We start from the raw sequence: 23,405 nt of genomic DNA on the forward strand, positions 1-23,405 counted from the left end.
GATGTAGTCCCTATAACAGTAACGTAGACACGATGTAGTCCCTATAACAGTAACGTAGACACGATGTAGTCCCTATAACAGTAGCGTAGACATGATTGCAATATAATTAATATCAATTATTTAATAATTTCCAGTGTCATATGAATGATAGTGTGACAGGTAGCTAGCTAAAGAAATAAAGAGAGTACTGCCTGTTTATCCTTTTACTATGGCTGATGTTATATCGGTCGGCTATATACGACACAAAACTCCGTCAATAAAGCGACCTTGCTAAAAAAAATATTTGATGGGGCAAACCTTTTTTTTTTGGAGGGGGGGGGGAGTACTTTTGTACTCAACGAAGGTCAGCCCATTAGGAGTGATTCTATTCTATGCTTAATCAAGGATGTGGGGGATGTTATGAGCGGTGGCTTCTCTCGTGGCACAAAACCACTGCTAGAGGGCTACTTAAGTGACGGCGTAGACCAGGAACATTGAGTAGATTAGACTCGGCCCCCCGAGGAAATGGTCGCGACTTGATTCTTGTTGTAGAACGACACAATGGCAGACACAAGCACTAACACACACTCACTTGCGTACAATCCTCCCCATACACATTCAAACCTTGATCTGCCAACATACGTGTCGCTCTAAATGTGTAGATGTTTGAATGTTTTATCCATTTGTTAACTCCTACAGATTATAAAGAATGAGCAACATCTAAAATCTAGATCTTTGTATGTCATGAGTAATGACATGCTTTTTAAGTATATGGCTCCTTTTGTCTCGAAAGGCAATGGATGCGCCAAAATGAGTCACTGGTTTTGGCTTAATCTTGAGACGGGGCAAAATCTGGTGTGGCTAATCAAGCCGATTCTAGAACGGCAGACTTTGCCACAATTCGTACATGTGTATGCCTCTGATTCAGGGCTAGCGGGCAGGGCAGCTTTCTTTTTGTCCCTCTTGTCTAAAGCCGCTTCAATTCTTTTGTTCTCAGCAAGGGTTGTCCCAGCTGTGACAAGTCGGATTAAGATATTGGCCGTTTTGGGTGTCTAGGGGATTTTATAGTTTGAGAATCCTTACTTGCACATATAAACTACAAGCACAGCGTTATAATGCAGGCAACAAATACTATATTTAGATGTAAACTTATGTACAGTTTATTATACAAAATAAGATAATGAAAGGTGAAATGCTGTACAGTTGCTAGTATGGGATCTAGCTTATTTACATATATAGGACTATCATCATCAGATATTAGAACCAAGTGGTCTGAGTGTCATTAGGCTGGTTGCTTAGCTTTTGGTCCTTGTGCTGCACTGGTGAGACGGGTGTGGCTGGTACTGATGCTGTTTGCTGGTGGGCTGGCGTAGTGGATCCAGGCTCCGTGTGCAGTCCAACTTGTATGGTTGCAGAGCTAAGCTGCGTCTACCAATCAGTTAAGCCAGTGACGAGTCTGTGGCTAGCGTTGTTACTTGGACTCTTGAAGGATGAGTAGGTCTGATGTCTACAGATCTGGTGCCAGCAAATCTGCTATCAGCTTTAGGTTGCTAAGATTTCAGGCGGATGTAGCCTATAGATAAAAGCTGCAACGATATGATGTGATAATCGGCTTAGCCCTAATGATAACACTGGGTGGTAGATGCCTTTCCGTGAAGGACATCTTCAGAATGATGTATACAAACCATAAGCTAGTTTCATAATTATCAAAGGGACCTAACAAATGAATATAGTGTCCCATCAAGGGAGATAACAATAATAATGGAGACTCCCATAAAGGGAAATAACAAACAGTAGTAAGTGATGTGTGGTAAGTAATACAAGTGACGTTCACCAATCACGGTGAGTAGCAAGTACATACATCGCTTAGATAAATGAGATGATAGGGGAAGGGGAGATCAACGTCTGACACTCGCCCATAAGTAAACAATATCAGGTGACCGAGCCTCGCTCGGATGAATAATTTGTTAAGGAAGGATATATACCCGAAGTCATTTTGAGAATATTTTTGTACCAGGTGGCCGAACCTCGCTCTGTTAAATAATTTCGGAAGGTTATATACCCGAAGTCATTTTGGGAATATTCTTGTAATTACGAAAATGAACGATCGGATAAAGACTACTAATCTGAAGAGTTGTTTTAGTGTTCTGTTAGTTCTAATTGTAGGCCTAATTGTACATGTCGATTAAATTTAAAGTCTTTTAAGTCCTCCTACAGCCTAGACAAACTACAGCTCACGTCCGTCTTATAGTTTTACAATCCATCTTTTGCGTAAAACTATTGTAGGCTTACTATTATTGGCTTGGAAGAAAGTCTTTGCAATGTAACTTCTCTACGTTATAGGGTAAAACATGCACTTAGTGACAAAGTAAAATGGCGCATTTTTTCTTATTAGACTTAAATCATGGCATTAGTTTTCTAAAGAAACGTTTCCGTGGGGCACCTCTGTTACGCCAAACAATATGCTCGTTACCCATACGGGTTACGTGCCCTGCCCAGCCTGACTGTCGGACTATAGGAAGTTCATACCGGCTTTTGCCATCCATCCATCCTAGTGGTGCTATGGCCTGCTTTTACACATCCATCCATTCAGATCTCTCCTGGCCCTAACTCCAAGCTTTTTACCGAAGTTTATAGTTAAATCAAAAGAGGCTGCAGTGTACGCAAACTCGTTGACCGCTAGATGGATATCATGTTTAGTGTGAGCAAGTAAGGCGTAGAGAAGCTGTGTTATGACCATTTCCTTTGTTTTGGTACAGGAGAGGTAGACACTGAAGCATGAACACATGGTAATAATTCACCAGCAAAATAATAATAATAATAAGGCTTGTCTTAGAGTCCGAAAATTAATGAGGATTGCAGCTTTGACCTACATATCTTGCCACATCCAGGGCAAGCATAACCATTGTCCGCGATGCTCGATTAAGATTTTCTTTTAGCGTCTGCGTCTGTCCTCGGCAGCAAATTTTCTTTTGGTCTCAAATGTGTATCCGCGGCCTTTGTATAGAGGGAATTCTTTAAGTCTGACAGTTACGCTGGACAGAGCAGTATCCTGTATGGGAGACGAATCTCAGACGAACGCATGCCAAAGGCAGTCTTTTTTGGTGAGCTAAAAAGTGGTCGACGTAACACCGAAACCCTTAAAAGACCAGCTTATGGTGCAAACTTAACTTAGCTGACATAGAAGAGAGCACATGGTTGCATGCAACCTCAGAACGAGACAGCTGGAGGTCACCAGCAAAATAAACAACAAAGTAAAAGGTATCTACACCGCTCTACACAATTAAAGTGTAAACAACTTATTAAGCACTTAAAACACAATAACTAATCATATATCGGCACATTTAATTTCATTACTTTTCTTTCATAGTTCTATAATAAATCAATCTACAGTAAGATGGTGCGCAAATGTATAATTAGGTCTATTGATCCTTTAAAACTCGTTCTTGTTTGCAAAGAAATATTTTAGTATACTGCGGTAAGCCTAGTGACGTAAACAGCGTTTTTCCCGTTTACGTCATGGAAAATTTTCATTCATAAAACATTCTAGCCAAAATTAATTTTTCGATAATGAGGCATTTTCAAACTGATATAACGGTCGACCTCGAGTTTTCCCGATGTGGCCAATGAGTTGAGAATTTTTTTCTCACTAATATGCACATACCTTGAAATTTTAAAGAAAATCGTTAGAGCCGTTTTCGAAATAAAATTTATATATATATATATATAAATATAAATATATATACATACATACATACATACAAGAATTGCTCGCTTAAGAGTATAGGATAGAGCATAAGTAAATACATACTCAGTAATAAGACATGTTTACAGAAATGCTTTGATAACTCCCTGTCAAGGAATTAATCACTGGTAATATATTAAAAGCTCGTGCCGAGCGCTAATATATCAGAGTTAAATTAATAATAGTTAAAGAGCTAAATACATCTGGTAAGAATTGTTAATAAACTCTAGCCCAGCTGGTTTGAACATTTAGCCACAAAAGTCATGATATAAAATATAAGTATACAGTAATCTACTTACATTATCCATGATAAGAATGCACAAATAGGTACACAAATAATGTAGTAATAAATGCACAAATATATATATACATTACTAAGTAAAATGGTTCTCAAGCACTTTACTAAGTTACATACCACCAATCCAAAGTGAAATAAGGGAATGAAAATAGTCTAGAGCTCAAGCAAGAGTTAGATGTGCTCCCTGTGGGCTCTCCAGCGTGAATGAGATCGGACGATGAAGTTTGTCCATATACACGTGGATAGAAAGGGGGGGGGTGAGTGGCGGGAGATAGGTGCAAAGGTGGTCTAGACTATCTGACGTCTTTGACAATGGGGGTCCACGCTTGACCGTGACGAGAGTTTCCGGGAGATAGACATTGCGCGAAGGCGCGAGTTGAAAGTCCAGGAAATCAGCCCAGGTGGCCAGGTGGATTATGAAGGGGAGATTATCGGAGCTCGGCCAAAATCAAGGGAGATTATACCTTGATAATGGCTAGTGCTAGACGAACAGCGTTGCCCGAGGCGTTAAGTTGAATGGGTACTTTGAAGTGACCAGCCGCTCCCGGAAGGGGGGGGGGGTCAACGGATGTTTGCCACGATAGATGGAGGGAGTGTACTCTTGTCAAGAGTCTAGTGTGACACGTGTCAAAGTGGGGATAGTAAAATGTGACATCGCTGTCAAAGGGGGTGGGGTTGGATTGGAGGGGTGGTGGCTGTGTTTTTAGCGCTTGATTGGCTAAATTAATAAAATTGATGATTAATAGCGAGTAAATAAATTAATTAAATGCTTAGACCTGAGTGATATCTTGAGTGAGCTAAAACGGTTCGTCACACCAGCACACACAGTCTGTCTCCATGCACTCCGGTCTTTGGCTATGTTTTCCCACATACTTTCGCTGATGCCTGTGGCTCTCATGTCTCGCTTGCAGACATCTCTATATGTTAGTCTTGGGCGGCCCTTGGGTCTGACTCCTTCCACAAGCTCAGCATATAAGATATCTTTCGGGATTCTACCATCTGGCATGCGGGTGACATGTCCGAGCCAGCGTAATCTTCTTTGTGTCAGGAGAGCATAGATGCTGTTCATATTGGCCAATCTTAAAACTTCCTGATTGGAGACATGGCCCCTCCAAGAGATGCCCATTATGCGTCTCAGGCAGCGCAAGTGGAAACTATTCAATCTGTGCTCTTGGTACATGTATGTTGACCAACTTTCACTGCCATGCTTTTTTAAGTAATTGTGACCAAAGTCTTTAGAAAACTCTGTAAAAGACTACATAGTAAGACGCGTAAAGGTTGGGTTTAATTGGGTATTTCCTTAGTGGCGCGACAGTAGGCCTACATTAAACAGAACAGAAATAGAACCATGGAAGAACAAAAAATGATTTAAAATCGAAAATTTTCAACGAATACATTTTTCATTAAGAAGTAAATAGAAAGTACGCAAAACGAAATATTACTCTACATAAGTTGAACACATATCATCATTTTAAAATATATTGTAACCAGCAACTAACTAAATTATAAAAAGAAAATTTAATAAGAAAAACATCAAAGAATTAAATTAAAAAAAAAGAATACTTCCATTATACTACCTATAATAAGATGAAATATAAAAAAAATATTTAAAAAATATATATTTTGCTTAAGTCGGGTATTGGGGAGCACCAATGAACAGTGGATATACTAGAACTATTGAGATATACTAGAACTAGTGAGATATACTAGAACTAGTGAGATATACTAGAACTAGTGAGATATACTAGAACTAGTGAGATATACTAGAACTATTGAGATATACTAGAACTAGTGAGATATACTAGAACTATTGAGATATACTAGAACTAGTGAGATATACTAGAACTAGTGAGATATACTAGAAATATAGAGATATACTAGAACTATTGAGATATACTAGAACTATCATGTTGTTTTTAACATAAATTTGCGAAATGTTACCAATCATCATCATCATCAAACTCCATTGGAGTGGAGGGTTGAGTGGCTCAAATCCTCTCTTGCAAAAGCCCTGGACAGAAACCCTGCTGTTTTGCGTAGTGCATACATGTCACCATAGAGGTCAAGAATTTTTGGTTTCCCAGACCTGTCGAGACGGAGATCAGCAAGTCTGGGGCAGTCAAACAGAATATGAGGCACGGTTTCCTCTCCTTTCCCGCAGCGAAGGCACTGTGAATCAAAATTTAGCCATAGCCTTGAGAAATATTAGCCAACAGGACCGTGGTCGATAAAATCTTCATAGCTATTTCACTTACATATACCCTACCATATATTTTTATTACATAAACCAGAAGCCAACATAAAGTAAGTGAAACATAGAAGAGTGTAATGTATCTGATTAAAACTATTAAAATATTTATAAGTAATTTAAATTATCACCTGACATAAATTGTGTCATTTCTTCACAAAAGTTCGCTTTCTCACCCGACATAGGAATGGCCTGCGATCGTCCTTACCGCCCCCTTTCACTGCATTGACCAGTATAATATATCAAATAGCCAATGAAAACATTGACGGAGAGTTTCTCGAGTGATTTATGTACATTTCTGTACATTTCGAACATGTAAATAAGTGTGCCCGAGTTGTTTGCCCATGATTCGGAAAGTTACGACTTTCTGTTGCCATTGACTTTCAGACCATGACTTGAGAATAGTGCGTTTCTATAGCTATTGACATTTAGGATTTCAGACCTTCCTTGAAAATAGGGCTTTTCTATGGCCATTGACATTTGGAGTTTTAGACCTTACTTGAGAATATGGCTTTTCTATAGCCATTTCCAGCTGTCATTTAAGTTTAGGAATATAATCTAAATCAATGGCGTAGCAGCCATGGCGCAAAGGGGTTCATCGCGCATGCGCTTATGATGCATGACCAGTTGGAGCCCACTTGAGTCCTTGGGGATGAAACCAAAAGAGAAAAAAATAGTATTTTGTGTAAAAGCTGATTAAAATTGAAATACAGTCTAACAAGCTAACTCAAATTGTCCTAAAAGTTTAACCCGTGCATGCGGCTAGATTCCATTGACCAGCAACTTGGACAGCAAATAACGTAATGAGCTGCTTTGATCAGGTTTATTGTAATGGTGGCTGGTTCTTATCATGCGTTGGTGGTGACTATTGTTGCCAGCTTGTCACTTTTTCTTTTCTTTTTTTTTGTTCCTTGTATGCTAATGAAGCCATTGATGATATTGCATAAACCGGGGTGAGGTGTGCGTAGAAAGCGAGTTTGGTCAAGAGTTGTACTTGATGTGTTGCAAAACAACGGGACATTCAATCCGCACTACGTGTCTCTTCATTGGTGACATCAAACACATCACAAGTTGATAAATTAGTTGTTGTTGTTGTTTTCGATATTGTTTCGTGTTCCGGTGATGGAATACTCAAAGACTATGCAATAAGTCATTTCTAGGTTTTTATATTTGTGAGAACTAGATCTAAATTCTATGGTCGTGTGTTTAGGAAGGGAAAAAAAAAAAGTCGCATTGATTTACTAAAGAAACTAAAAAACTTTAAAATGTGTAGATTGAAATGTTATTTCAAACACTGTAATTTTGCTTGAAATGAGTTTTTTTTTATAAAACACCTCTCATACACAGTTTATAGGTTTATTTATTTTTCAATTTTTATTTTATTTTATTTATATCTAAATAATAGCCAGCACTATTGACTAATACGTACTTCTCCTGTGCTTCTCTTGCAGGTACAATTTCTCTGAACTGGATATCTTCTAAAATCACGTTAAAACATCATGTCAGATGGTAAGCACGTTAAATGTAATGGTGTATGTTAGTATTGCCATTTATTGTAGCTGGGAATGTAGTATAGAGATCTATTGTATAATAAGAAATTTAGTCTTGTCGAGATTTTGTGATTTATAGCATTGGAATTTCATTTAAATATCTTTATCTCTTTACCTTTTCTACAGGAGAGAACTCCCAACATATTCCTTAAAGCAATATTAAATGTTGAAGCTTAAGATTAGTAGAAGTTGTACCGTTCTAGTGCAAATAGTGTGTGTGTTTAGTTTACCATTGCCTTGGGTATAACGCTCAACGTGCATTCTTCAAGTGTAATTTGTTTCCCTTTTTTATCTCTTTACTTCACTTTCTCTCCCTTGTTCTGAAAATGTCTCCAGAATTCTTACCAACTATGTAATTACTCTCTACAATCTGATTTATCAAACTCATGCCATATCTTGCAAGAAACAAATCACATAACTTCAATACAGGACTTTTTTTATATATTTACCAGCATCCCTAAGGCTGGATTTCGGCTTCAAAACAAATCTGAAAAGTAAATGCTAAATTGTAGAATATTAATCAATGCATTAAAGCGATTAGCGATAGATGAACTAAAGCCATTAAATAGAAAGAGAATAAAAGTGTTTGAAACCTTTTTATTTATTTTAAAGTATTTGTTTTGTTAGATTTAACATTTCGCATGGACTTAATTATACAGTATACCACAAATCAAAACATGCCTATCTATCAGTCTAGACTATATCTATCTATCTATCTATCTATCTATCTATCTATCTATCTATCTATCTATTATCTATCAATCTATCTATCTTACATGAGTGCCTGTCGATTTATCTGTTTATCCTCGTATAAGTCTGTCAAAGGATCTTTGATCAAACAATAAACCATCACTGACCTACACATAACGGTAATGTCAGGGTTTCTTAAACTCAATTGACAGGGGATGGAACTCAACCCTTCTAGTAATATCTCCAAGAAGTCTACTTGTAAACTTGTAAACTTGATGATGTTTAAGAACCCCCCCCCCCACACTGCTCCCCGACCTACTTTGTGAGTGTTTCTGTTTCCAAGACAGTCGACTGAAGTACAATCTGGTTACATTAAGTGAAACCAATGGTATGAATTATACTCTAAATCTGACAATGCTCTTATACAAAATACAGTCATTACATTCCGTAATTTAGAAAAATCATATTAAATAAAATTGCAAACAAATTTGGTTAATGTGATGACTATTACAACTTTAGAGCAGGATTACAATATTTTGTATCTTTTTACTATTATTTTTTATGGTGCTTGAATTTTGTTTAATGTTCGTCTAACATTCAAATATAATTATAAAATCTGCCTTAACGTTACTAGCAATGGTATCGGTATTTGAATCGTTTCGGTAGTAGACAAACTTCTTATATACATCACAAAAAATACTTACAGGTTTAATTTATTTCAAATAGCTGTTAAAACTAACGTATTTCTAGCATCTAACTCTAGCTCTCTATTAATAGATGTTTCCATAAAGTGATCTTACAAATAAGAAATGTAGATTGGTAACGTTGGGAGCAGCGTGAAAGACAACATCACTTGGATCATGTCCGTCAAAGAGCATGTCAAACTTGAAGGTCAGAAGCAATAAATGCTGAGTTGAATGGGCAGCGGTCACTTGTACACACAGTCAAGTCTATTGGTGCTCGCCTGAGTGGAAACTCGTGGACAAACTAGTCATCGCCCGTTAAATCAGGCTAATAGAAACCGATTTCTAAATGGACGTATTGGACGGATGGACTGACAGACTGACAGACGTATCTGCCCTGGACAGCTTTGATTGGCTAGGATGGGGGTCAGCTGATCGAGTGGGTCGGGATGATTGGTTTAAAAAAAAACACGTTTGATTTGCATGTGAGAAACAGGAGAACCCGCATTAATGGTTGTATGGCAAGACTTCAAAGGTGTACATCTGCTGGGCGTCGTATAACGAGTTATAGAAAAAGCCATTTTCCATTATACATAATACGTCATGGTATGGAGAAGATGGCATAAAGAGCTTGTTCAGTGCTGGGAAGACAACTCGTGCCTAATCTTATTCATTGAATGAGCCAATCAAGTCAAGTTCCTCAAGGAAAAGATCACAAAGTTAAAAATAATGTTTGACATACGCCAAATGAGAAAGTTGTTTGTCTGTTCTATTGTTTTAGATCAGTGTTTCCCAAACTATGCTCCGCGGAACCCTAGTGTTACGCGAGTCCTGAATAGGTGTTATACTAATCACTGTATATATTAACTAGTGGGCCATCAGGTGAAGTAATCTCTCTAAAACAAAATAAGCAAAGTGTTCAGCTAATTACTCATAGTCTGCCACTGTTTTAAAATACATCGAAACAAATCATAATAGGCGTCTTTGGAAATGTTTAACTAACTTCAGCAAAATAAATGTATGAGTTTCTAGATCGCCTTCCAGACCCTATACATTGAACTCCGTTCTTTACTCTATAGGGGGCATTGCAGGGAGGGGGATATTGGACGTTTCCATGGTGATGCAAAACTCAGCTCAAGGTAAATCTTGAGTTTGCTAGTTGACATCGAGATTCGAGCTTATACCCCTTGTTTGGTAGTAAGGCGTTATATAAATACAGCCAAAAGCTTTAATTTTCAGCTTCACGCCTTACATTCAAATATTGTGACTGTGATCTTAAGGACAAGTTTTGATATTTTCATCAACAAATTTTACACACGGGGTTTGAACTTGTAGAGCTCGTTTTATTGTCTGAGTCTCAGTGTTTTGTTTCAGCATCGCAATCTACTTCAAGCCAGAGATAATAGTATACTAACTTGTACAGTGTGACTTCTTTTCTGTCAATGCTTTTCCAAAGACATTTTTTGTCGAGTTTTAAACCTTCTAAACGGATTCCAATACATTGAAAGAAAGGGCGTGTGACCAAGAACATATTTTTTTTTAGTTGATGTCTATCAAAAAAAGGTCCTGAAAAGTATCAACATAAAACCTTGTGGCGCTCTTTCTGTCTCTCTCATGTTCTCTGTCCTTCTCTCTTTCTCTAATTCTCTGTGTCTTTCTCCCTCTATTAATTTCTTGCTCTCTTTCTTTCTTTCTCTCTCAAACTGTTAACTTCTATTTGTTCAAATTTAACGAATAACACTTATTCATGTTCAAATAACAAACTTAGTTCACGTGACACTTATTCATGTTCCAATAACAAACTTAGTTCACGTGACACTTATTCATGTTCCAATAACAAACTTAGTTCACGTGACACTTATTCATGTTCCAATAACAAACTTAGTTCACGTGACACTTATTCATGTTCCAATAACAAACTTAGTTCACGTGACACTTATTCATGTACCAATAACAGACTTAGTTCACGTGACACTTATTCATGTTCCAATAAAAAATAGTTCACGTGACACTTATTCATGTTCAAATAACAAACTAAGTTCACGTGACACTTATTCATGTTCAAATAACAAACTTAGTTCACGTGACACTTATTCATGTTCCAATAACAAACTTAGTTCACGTGACACTTATTCATGTTCCAATAACAAACGTAGTTCACGTGACACTTATTAATGTTCCAATAACAAACTTAGTTCATGTGACACTTATTCATGTTCCAATAACAAACTTAGTTCACTTGACACTTATTCATGTTCCAATAAAAAATAGTTCACGTGACACTTATTCATGTTCAAATAACAAACTTAGTTCACGTGACACTTATTCATGTTCAAATAACAAACTTAGTTCACGTGACACTTATTCATGTTCCAATAACAAACGTAGTTCACGTGACACTTATTCATGTTCCAATAACAAGCTTAGTTCACGTGACACTTATTCGAATAATTACAACATAAGACGCAAATGCACATTAAACTAGAGAGTTGAGACAGAGGAATAAATATATTATTATAGTAAAAACAATAAAAACGTATTGAACAAGTCATAAATCCTGATATTTAATTATTTTTAGTGAAGGCAATTAACATACTTTTAAACGTTAATAAAAATGATAAACGTGACGCCATTTCTGAGTCACTGTGAATAAAAAAATTCACTGATATACACAAAAACACACACACTCTTACAATGTTACACACACACGCAATGGGACGTACACACACACACTTACAATGTGACACACACACATGCTCACAATGTTACATAGATCAAAACTCTCCTTTTTAGAACGTCATCCTTTAGTCCACAAATCATTCCCTCCTTTTTTATTTCTCTCACTCTCTCCATCTGGTCACGTCTGGAAGTGCCATGATGGACGTTAATACGCCTTGGATATGTTTGAGAGTTGGGTTTAATGAGGTCAGCAGACGGCTACAACAAGCTTACACCAGGCAGTAACAAGTGTCTCGGCAGAGTCTGTAAGCAGAAGTTTGTTCGTCCCTAGCTTCAACAAGCAGAGATTTTCCTAGACACGCAAACACTCTTTTTAAGTCAAACATTTGCAGTACTAATTATTACGATTAATATTGATGTAACAGCTATTTCAAGGGTTGGGGTTAGCTATTGTAACCATACCATTGATGCTTATATCACTCTACGTCTAGGTCGATGTATAAAAAACAATATTTGTTCCTTAAGTAAATTGAAAACACAATTCAAAGGTAGTTTTCATCCTCCTTATTATCAGAGGCGTCAGTAGTGTTGGTGCCACCTATGGGGTGCAATTGATTAGTTGTCATTAGAAACGTTCGTCAGGACAATACAGTGACGTAGCTAGGTTGGGGGAGGGGAGAATTTGAACCCCTCCCCCCCGAGTCCCAACATTTTGGGGGCCACCCAAATGAGTGTTCGAAATTTGTTTTTACATTAAATGCTGCTCAAAATGCAGTGGCCTCCAAATAGATCAAGTCCCCCGGTCACCCAAATGAAGTCAAATTCCTAGCAACGCCACTGGGATAATAGTGTTTTCTTATACCTTTTAAATACAAACATATTTGTTCGTCAACTGCGTGCAAAAGACTTTGGATAGTTAAACATTGTTTTGCTTAATTAATGACTTCAAAATCAGCATTTATTGGTGATACCAGATGACGGCTCTAACTACATTGACTCTAGAAACACCTTGAAGAGTAGTCCCACACTACCATCTAATTGAATTTGTTCACTTACCGTCCAGTGGTATTGATTATGGAAAACTAACGCCAAGTATTGCATTTGTAAAGAGCAACGCTAAGAGGTGCCTTGACTTCTGGTCTGTATTTGTCAGTTTTAGTAATCACTCACAGCAATGTTAGTCCAAATATCCATTACTGAATAATGCAAACTCTCAAGTATGCCTATGCAGTGGCGTCAGTAGGCCTATGCAGTGGCGTCAGTAGGCCTATGCAGTGACGTCAGTAGGCCTATGTTGTGGCGTCAGTAGGCCTATGTAGTGGCGTCAGTAGACCTATGCAGTGGCGTCAGTAGGCCCATGCAGTGAAGTCAGTAGGCCTATGCAGTGCCGTCAATAGGCCTATGCAGTGACGTCAGTAGGCCTATGTAGTGGCGTCAGTAGACCTATGCAGTGGCGTCAGTAGGCCCATGCAGTGAAGTCAGTAGGCCTATGCAGTGGAGTCAGTAGGCCTATGTTGATCTTTCAAATATTAAGTAGCTCTACGTGGTGTTATGACATGAAATAAAGGAGCCTTCGAGTTCCACTCTCATCTCGTCTTATTGTATAAATTGAAGTCGTTACGTCAAATAATACGATTATTACGTCCTACTCATATCCGTGTGTTAATTAAGTCCCGCATTTAACTAAAGACTTAAGCTCTGCTAAATCATTGGTTTCCCTGGCTGATTTAAGCAACCCGTTCAATGCTCTAATGGCAGTAGGGAAAAAAGAAGCACTTGCATGGATTATTCCTAGTATAAGAAAGAAGAAATGTCTTTATTTTTTGTTTTTGTTTTCTGAGTATTTTATTAGGTTTTGGTTTTGTATTGGTAAGTTATTATTCAATGTGTTCTATTTTATTGTTACTTTACTTTTTAGTCTTTTGTCACGAAGTGTCTCTAAATTAATCGGTTTTACTAATGGTGTTTCGCCATCAGATGTGAATATTCATGTGTCATAAATCTCATGGTTCTGATATGTGCCTGTTTTAGTGATCCTGTCGCCCCACTAAGTCAGCTACATGAGCTCTGAAGAGAATTACCTCACAAAGGAAAATATTTTTTTTTTGTTAAAATCTAGAAGAAAGTATTTTGATGTACTTCTTTTTACAAAGCTTATATCAGCTCACTCTGTTGTCTGTCTGTCTGTCTGCCTGGTAAAAAATTTGAACACGTCTTGTCTCCCATTTCCCATTCTTGGATCAAGTTAAAAGTTTGCACAATTATTCATTAAACTTGACAAGACATGAATCAATAAAAGAAAATTTAACAATTAGCTAATTAATTGTTTGTGTTTAATTATTTGGTTTGATGTCTAAATAAGGGGAATAAATTATCCTTTATGAGAGAAAGGCTTACATATATATATATGTATATATATGTATATATGGATTTAGTCCCCTTTTAACGTTTTGGCACGTGTTTTCTCCCACTTGCACTTCCCATTTTCGAATCAAGTCGAATTATTGCGTAATTATTCATAGTTGATAACAATACCCGAATCAATCCATAAATTAAGCAATTAGTTAATCATTTAGTACTAGTTAATTAATTTTCTTGTATATAACAAAAAGGGAGATAAACCCCATAACTTTTAGATAAATGACAGCAATTAGCGGTTCCTTCTCTTAGATAAGCTTTGTTTTTAAAGTATTATTTTTTCTATTGCTTGTTTGCACTGAATGCGAACACTCAGGAGAGGGTGATATTAGAAGCTTTAAAGCGTATAGCAAAAACTATATTTTAATTAATAAGCCTATTGTTATGGAGAGAGTGTGTGTGTGTGTGTTTAGTCTCTGATGTAACTTTTAATGGGATCGATAAAGACGAGTGGACAAAACGAGGTGAACGGCAGAGAGTGAGAAGACATGACTACTTGTGATTACTGTTAAAAGCAGTACTTTTGAAATGAGTTATAAATGCTGTAACAGTGTAATTATTATTCTCATATTGCTCTATACTAAAAATGAAGGCTGCCTATATCTTTTTAATAGTCATGTTTTTGTTTGAAAAAAAAAAGTTTTCTAGCTTTAGTCAAGATTTTGTGAGTTGGACTAGGCGTCAGTTTAAAACGTAAAATTAAACGTTACAGAAATGTATCAGTTATTAAACTACAACGAAGCCCTAGGCTTGTGTTCCAACGATGAAAGAGGAGATGGTCGCATACTCTTTATTCTTGTATCTGCTCTTGTTAGCTATCAATTATAGCTTTGGGGTGGTTTCTTCTTCCTCTGAATCCCTAACCAATGTACTGAGACTGTGTTATGGAAGACCTTCAAGTCTGGACTGTAGATCAGAATGTAGTGCGTTCTACGAATTCCTGGAGCTTAAATGTGACACTAATTGGTCTCTTGTGTTTTGTAAATACACAAAAACACAAGTCAGTTCAAAAGCAGCCCTATTAGTCATCTATATTTTCACTAAGAGTCTTCAAATTAAATTAAATTTATTCTTGAAATTTTGAACTAGTAAAGTATTGTACCAATTTCAGACCTGACGATCGGCCGGATGATGTAAAGGTCATCTGTTTTGATATGGCCCACGGTTGACGAGAGTGTCATGTGTCCAGCACAACAACCGCCTTTACTTTCCCTCTAATAGAAATGCCAAAATTTGAAATCCCAGCCTTAACTGAGATTCGAGACCAAGACTCCTCCGTTCGGAAACCAACCACTTTACCACTCAGCCACCACATTTTATTGTATATTGATTTTTGTTAGCTCCCCTTCTGAAACGTAAACTTCTACACAAAGGGAAAGATAAACTTCCTGAAGGACAACAAATCCAATGATATCTAGCGCTATGTCAACCCAATCCTATTACATGTGTGGGTGAAAGGCATGACCAGCTTGGCTACCTATCAAATAGAGAGAAGTAGAACAAAGTATACAGGGAGACGCTGGAATGTGGAGTGTTTGTAGGTTGAATAGTTTGATTTATTAAATATAACTAAAATACAATAAAATAGGTAAAAATGGTTACATTTCAGCTCGAATCCTGACTGGAGCTGAGTTGTATTGGTTGAACGCCTAAAGGCAATACGACGACCATCCTTCTACTTTCCCTTCCCGCATGTCAGAAAAAAGGTTGAAGCATAGCATGAAAGATACTCTAAAAGATACGCTACAAAATAACCTACAAGATACTAAAAGATACTCTATAAAATACTCTACAAGATACTGCATATGATACTCTGTAAGTCTATATAATGAAAAAAAAAAGAATTTCAGTCTTACGAAGATTCTTCGATGCATAAAGGCGGACACAGGAGGTCTGCTATTTACATCATCAACATATATACGGATTATTTTTTTCAAGTCCAGTTTCCCCCCCCCCCCCCCCGATGGTGTTTTATACGAGATGTTGGGGGAGTGGGTGTAAATGGAAAGGGTTTTGACCATCGTCCCTATTGGAGGCTTAGAGTGGACTTCAACTATTAGTGGGAGACACATGACAAGTGAAATGTTTTGCCACAGATAAATACGGCAGCTTCTTAACAGCTGATGGTCATAAACACAGGACTTGACCTGGTCTCACGAGAGTTGGATCTAAAACATTGTCTAATGCGTCTGGGGGCAGAAAGACGGACAGCACTTTCTGTCAACACAATCAAAGAAATGAACGCAAATGTGAAGCTCCTAGTATTTTCTTTGGAGATCAGACCTATCTGTTTAAAACTTGTTTTTAGCTGTCGTGTTTATGTTTGTAATGTTATCACAGCGCCTTGAGCCTACATTTTGTTTGTTAACATCGCTCTATAAATTAAAGTATTATTATTATTATCATTATTATTATCATCTGTCAGTTACCCTATCATAGCATCCTTTACACACATATATATATATACAGCTAATACCCGTTCTTCAAAAGGCCTAATCGGATGGCTGCGCTTTTGTTTAAGAAAGTGCGGGTGCTATTAAGAGGGGGGGGGGGGGGCCTTGCCTCTATTCTGAGATAAATGTATTTTTCACATGTGAAGGCCAAACACTAGCGATCCAAAAATTTCGAGTGAAGGGGACTTTGTTCCAAACTCTACCCTTAACCCCCATGTAAACCCTAAGTATAAACACACACACACACACATATATAGGGAAATAAGGGTCGCCCAAGAAAAAAATGTCTTTGAAAAAATAAGTTTATAATAAATATAGATTTATATGTAATTATAGTTTTGTTCAATTTGCCAGTATGAAACTTCGTTGTTACCAAAAAATATATAATTAGTCTAGCAAAAATCTTTAAAAAAACAATGCCTCCAACAAGAAGAACAAAGTAAGCCTATCACTCTTATTTGTAAGTATTTTAAGCAGTTAATGCTTTAAATGGTTATAATTATAGACTTACAGACCTAAAGCTATTTATACAATAGAAACATTTGAGATTGAGAAAAGATTGGTTCGGAAAAGGGTACCCCTTATATGTTTTAAATTTCTAAGAGTTCTAATTTTCTAAAACAAAGTCTTTCTTTAAATAATTGTGATAAATTCACGCCAGACGATAAACATCTTAGAGCTCTTTGGAATTACATACAAATTGACGCCATTTTTGACAATTCTGTTTCGAAAAAGAGGTTTGGGGTCGGAAGGTTAGGGTTTGGGGTCGGAAGGTTAGGGTTTGGGGTCGGAAGAATGAAAAGATTTAATCATGTTCGGGTCCTCTTTCCATTTTATATTTATTACAACATATTGTATTGGTCATTACCGAGCGGGGCAACTCTGTATAGGGCACATACCAACTTTCATTTTTTTAATTACTAATAAATGAATTAAATTAGAGATTAAAATTCTGTGTGAAATAATATACAAATGGGTTAAATTTTAACCAATTTTAACGGTTAGAATATCAATACGCAACATACATATATATATATATATATATATATATATATATATATATATTTTGACTATGTTTGTACACAAACTGTGATTTCTGAAAAAAAAATTAAAACGGCCCCACCCCATTCAAACTGTAAGAGTCGGGACCCCACCAAATCAGGCAGGTAACAAAATATAAAAATATGCTAAATATAAATTGTTTTTCTCGGGAAATTCGCCCCCCCCCCTCCTTTCCATTTACCACATTTGACTTAATGAGAGAAAAACAAAACGACTAATTAAAAAAAAAGGTCACAAAGGGATGCAGAAGTTGGGAAAATAGAAAGGCTTAAATTTTAAGAACTTTTTTTTTTCTAATTAAAGACTTAAGCAGATTTAAACAAATGCTTTGAATCCACCCCCAGAGGTTTGGAAGCTGTAAATGTCATCCACATAAAGACTAGTGAGTTATTAATAGAGAAACTAGGGGAGCTAGGCCAGTAGGATACTGTGTATTGACCATTGTTTTGTCCTTGCCAAGTGGAAGGCTTGAGGATACTGTGTATTGACCATTGTTTTGTCCTAGCCAAGTGGAAGGCTTGAGGATACTGTGTATTGACCATTGTTTTGTCCTTGCCAAGTGGAAGGCTTGAGGATACTGTGTATTGAACATTGTTTTGTCTTAGCCAAGTGGAAGGCTTGAGGATACTGTGTATTGACCATTGTTTTGTCCTTGCCAAGTGGAAGGCTTGAGGATACTGTGTATTGAACATTGTTTTGTCCTAGCCAAGTGGAAGGCTTGAGGATACTGTGTATTGAACATTGTTTTGTCCTTGCCAAGTGGAAGGCTTGAGGATACTGTGTATTGAACATTGTTTTGTCCTAGCCAAGTGGAAGGCTTGAGGATACTGTGTATTGAACATTGTTTTGTCCTAGTTAAGTGGAAGGCTTGAGGATACTGTGTATTGAACATTGTTTTGTCCTAGCCAAGTGGAAGGCTTGAGGATACTGTGTATTGAACATTGTTTTGTCCTAGCCAAGTGGAAGGCTTGAGGATACTGTGTATTGAACATTGTTTTGTCCTTGCCAAGTGGAAGGCTTGAGGATACTGTGTATTGAACATTGTTTTGTCCTTGCCAAGTGGAAGGCTTGAGGATACTGTGTATTGACCATTGTTTTGTCCTTGCCAAGTGGAAGGCTTGAGGATACTGTGTATTGACCATTGTTTTGTCCTAGCCAAGTGGAAGGCTTGAGGATACTGTGTATTGAACATTGTTTTGTCCTAGCCAAGTGGAAGGCTTGAGGATACTGTGTATTGACCATTGTTTTGTCCTTGCCAAGTGGAAGGCTTGAGGATACTGTGTATTGACCATTGTTTTGTCCTAGCCAAGTGGAAGGCTTGAGGATACTGTGTATTGAACATTGTTTTGTCCTTGCCAAGTGGAAGGCTTGAGGATACTGTGTATTGACCATTGTTTTGTCCTAGCCAAGTGGAAGGCTTGAGGATACTGTGTATTGACCATTGTTTTGTCCATGCCAAGTGGAAAGCTTGAGGATACTGTGTATTGACCATTGTTTTGTCCTAGCCAAGTGGAAGGCTTGAGGATACTGTGTATTGACCATTGTTTTGTCCTTGCCAAGTGGAAAGCTTGAGGATACTGTGTATTGAACATTGTTTTGTCCTTGCCAAGTGGAAGGCTTGAGGATACTGTGTATTGAACATTGTTTTGTCCTTGCCAAGTGGAAGGCTTGAGGATACTGTGTATTGACCATTGTTTTGTCCTTGCCAAGTGGAAGGCTTGAGGATACTGTGTATTGAACATTGTTTTGTCCTAGCCAAGTGGAAGGCTTGAGGATACTGTGTATTGAACATTGTTTTGTCCTAGCCAAGTGGAAGGCTTGAGGATACTGTGTATTGAACATTGTTTTGTCCTTGCCAAGTGGAAGGCTTGAGGATACTGTGTATTGAACATTGTTTTGTCCTTGCCAAGTGGAAGGCTTGAGGATACTGTGTATTGAACATTGTTTTGTCCTTGCCAAGTGGAAGGCTTAAGGATACTGTGTATTGAACATTGTTTTGTCCTAGCCAAGTGGAAGGCTTGAGGATACTGTGTATTGACCATTGTTTTGTCCTTGCCAAGTGGAAGGCTTGAGGATACTGTGTATTGAACATTGTTTTGTCCTAGCCAAGTGGAAGGCTTGAGGATACTGTGTATTGACCATTGTTTTGTCCTAGCCAAGTGGAAGGCTTGAGGATACTGTGTATTGAACATTGTTTTGTCCTTGCCAAGTGGAAGGCTTGAGGATACTGTGTATTGAACATTGTTTTGTCTTAGCCAAGTGGAAGGCTTGAGGATACTGTGTATTGAACATTGTTTTGTCCTAGCCAAGTGGAAGGCTTGAGGATACTGTGTATTGAACATTGTTTTGTCCTTGCCAAGTGGAAGGCTTGAGGATACTGTGTATTGAACATTGTTTTGTCCTTGCCAAGTGGAAGGCTTGAGGATACTGTGTATTGAACATTGTTTTGTCCTTGCCAAGTGGAAGGCTTGAGGATACTGTGTATTGAACATTGTTTTGTCCTAGCCAAGTGGAAGGCTTGAGGATACTGTGTATTGACCATTGTTTTGTCCTAGCCAAGTGGAAGGCTTGAGGATACTGTGTATTGAACATTGTTTTGTCCTTGCCAAGTGGAAGGCTTGAGGATACTGTGTATTGAACATTGTTTTGTCCTAGCCAAGTGGAAGGCTTGAGGATACTGTGTATTGACCATTGTTTTGTCCTAGCCAAGTGGAAGGCTTGAGGATACTGTGTATTGAACATTGTTTTGTCCTTGCCAAGTGGAAGGCTTGAGGATACTGTGTATTGAACATTGTTTTGTCCTTGCCAAGTGGAAGGCTTGAGGATACTGTGTATTGAACATTGTTTTGTCCTAGCCAAGTGGAAGGCTTGAGGATACTGTGTATTGACCATTGTTTTGTCCTAGCCAAGTGGAAGGCTTGAGGATACTGTGTATTGAACATTGTTTTGTCCTTGCCAAGTGGAAGGCTTGAGGATACTGTGTATTGAACATTGTTTTGTCCTAGCCAAGTGGAAGGCTTGAGGATACTGTGGATTGTGGATTGACCATTGTTTTGTCCATGCCAAGTGGAAAGCTTGAGGAAACGCTTAGCTTCCGAACCGGGGGTTTCTGATTCGAAACCTGGTGAAGACTGAGATCTTTAATTTTGGGATCTTTGGGTGCCTCTGAGTCCACCCAGCTCAAATGGGTACCTGACATAAGTTGGGAATAAACAAAGGTGGTTGGTCGTTGTGCTGGCCACATGACACCCTCGTTAACAGTGGATCACAGAAACAGATAATCTTTACAGAGTTACCCCATAGAACCTAAGGTCTGAAAGGGGACTCTCCACTTTACTTGAATCAACTTGAAATGGCTTGAGTAGTTCTTTGTTGTGAACTATACTAAATATTCATTTTATTCTAATTTGGACAAAATCAATGTTGATATGACTTAAAATCAATGTACTAGACTTGAATAATATTTTCTTAACAAACTCTAACTCACTACAGTAACACGTCCTGGAGTCGTCTCCCTAACTAAGACCTAATGACGGCAATGCCACCTATGTTGCATCATTCACAAACCATCGCTAACCTCTTCACACCGTCACCATAGAAACACAAACACACCCCGTAACAGTGATGATTTAGTACTCTATTTCAAAGCAGACGAGACAGAAGTTTGTTAGCACTCCGTTTTTCTGAGGAATTCTCATCCACTTTGTATGTGTGCGTGCGTGCGTGTGTGAGAGAGAGAGAGATGAAAATATAATGCACTTGAGACATTGTTTTTGTCATTGCAGTCTTTAATTCTTACTGTCACTAGCTTTAAAAACAAAAACCGTTGTCATAGTAACGGCAACATATCGCACACGTTAACATTTGAGGGAGATACTGTTTCTGGTTTATAATTACATATCTTGTTGCTAGTGACAAAGATAATTTATTCTCTCAGCGAAAAATTAAAGATCTAAACCAGTAACGAACATGCCGAGTTGGGTATTTGGCCAAGTAGACCACCACGCAATGGGCCGGTTGTGGGGCCGAAACAGATTGGGCCGCTGTATCGTATACAGCAATCTATCTTTTGAAGGAATTCGGCTCATGGGGTCTCCAGTCACATGTAGTTAAAATTATTTGGTTGGACAATGTTGAGATCATTCTAGATCAATGATGCCCAAAATACGGCCCGCGGGCCACATTCGGCCAGCGACGTGGCTTTCTTAGGCCCGCCGAAACATTGGCAAAAAGTATAGAAAATCCCCTCTCATAAAAGAAAAAGTTTGAAAAAAAAATCTTTCTCTACGTTAGGGTAAATGGATAGGTACAGATAATAAACCACCATATTTTGTTTTATAAAGATAGAGTGGCTCTTTTAACGAACATAAACAGCTTTGTGAAACCAAATACATAGATCGGCATTTTTGTATGAGACGCGATTGCTAGATTTCACCTGGAAAGGAGGCTTGGTGAGAATATTTACCAAAAAAGAACAATTTTCCGACGGCACCTCTCAAAATCTTGGTATTAATTCGCGGTAAAAACAACAGTTTTGAAATCAGAGAAGAAAGTAGCTATGACGAGCATGGATGGGACCACCACTAGCAAAGTCCTGTCTAAGAAGTTCCAACCATCACAGAGGATCCTTCTCTTGCTTGGGAGAAATTAGTGAGAGTGACTACTGACGGTGCAACAAGTATAGTTGGCAGCAAAAGAGTTATTAGAAAAGTTTAGTCAAATGGAACCCAGCCTCTGTGGCCTCATTGAATTATTCCCCAACAAAATCTATGTGGCAAGGTGGCACGTCTGGATCATTTCGTGGTTTCCAAAATCCATCTGTGGCCAATGTTTCAAGTGCCCAGTTAGAGCTGCAACTGGAGCTGGTTGACTTACAACAATGTTTAAGTGCCCAGTTAGAGCTGCAACTGGAACTGGTTGACTTACAACAATGTTTCAAGTGTCCAGTTAGAGCTGCAACTGGAGCTGGTTGACTTACAACAATGTTTCAAGTGCCCAGTTAGAGCTGCAACTGGAGCTGGTTGACTTACGAATCTGAGCATCCCTGCTGGACAAATTTCCAGTGATTCAGGTCATGGATTTCTACTCTGTGTGGCTTGCAGAAGCATTTCTAAATCTACGAAAACAAGCGTTCACGATGATACTTATTTGTGAGAACAAAGGTTTTCAGGGATGAATCGGGTGACACCCATATTGCGTGATCGTCTCACTGACGAACATCTAAAATTCTAGATTCGGGGCTTCAACTCAGCGTATCATCTATGCAGCCGGATATTTAAAGGTTGGTTTAGGATAAGCTTTCATGAACCAATCTAAGTATTAGATTCAATGGTTTCTAATAAAAATGGTTTATCGTCTATTTCCTGTTTGTTTGTTTTTTGTTGTTGTTTTGTTGATGTGGCCCGCGACAAGACTGACGAAAATTAAAATGGCCAGCCGACCGAATAAGGTTGAGCATCACTGTTCTAGATGATACAACAGCTTATAATGCAGTAGGGATACGATTGAATGACTATGGTGTACAGTTTTAATCCCATCGGACCGTAATAGTCTGATGACACAAACTTAACAGTATTGCCGGATATACAACAGAAATCATC

At 38.0% G+C, this 23,405-nt stretch overlaps 1 protein-coding gene across 1 annotated transcript in view; it reads left to right on the forward strand.

Annotated features, from left to right (window-relative positions):
- Positions 1-23,405, forward strand: part of LOC106069311 (G-protein coupled receptor 83-like) — a 92,545-nt gene that overhangs the window by 42,464 nt on the left and 26,676 nt on the right. Inside the window, exon 2 of the mRNA XM_056010199.1 lies at positions 7,722-7,779. Within this exon, the coding sequence (XP_055866174.1) occupies positions 7,770-7,779 (10 nt within the window). The 5' untranslated portion in view covers positions 7,722-7,769. The remainder of the gene's footprint in view (positions 1-7,721; positions 7,780-23,405) is intronic.

This window comes from Biomphalaria glabrata, chromosome 1, assembly GCF_947242115.1.
Source record: "Biomphalaria glabrata chromosome 1, xgBioGlab47.1, whole genome shotgun sequence".
NCBI lineage: Eukaryota > Metazoa > Mollusca > Gastropoda > Planorbidae > Biomphalaria > Biomphalaria glabrata.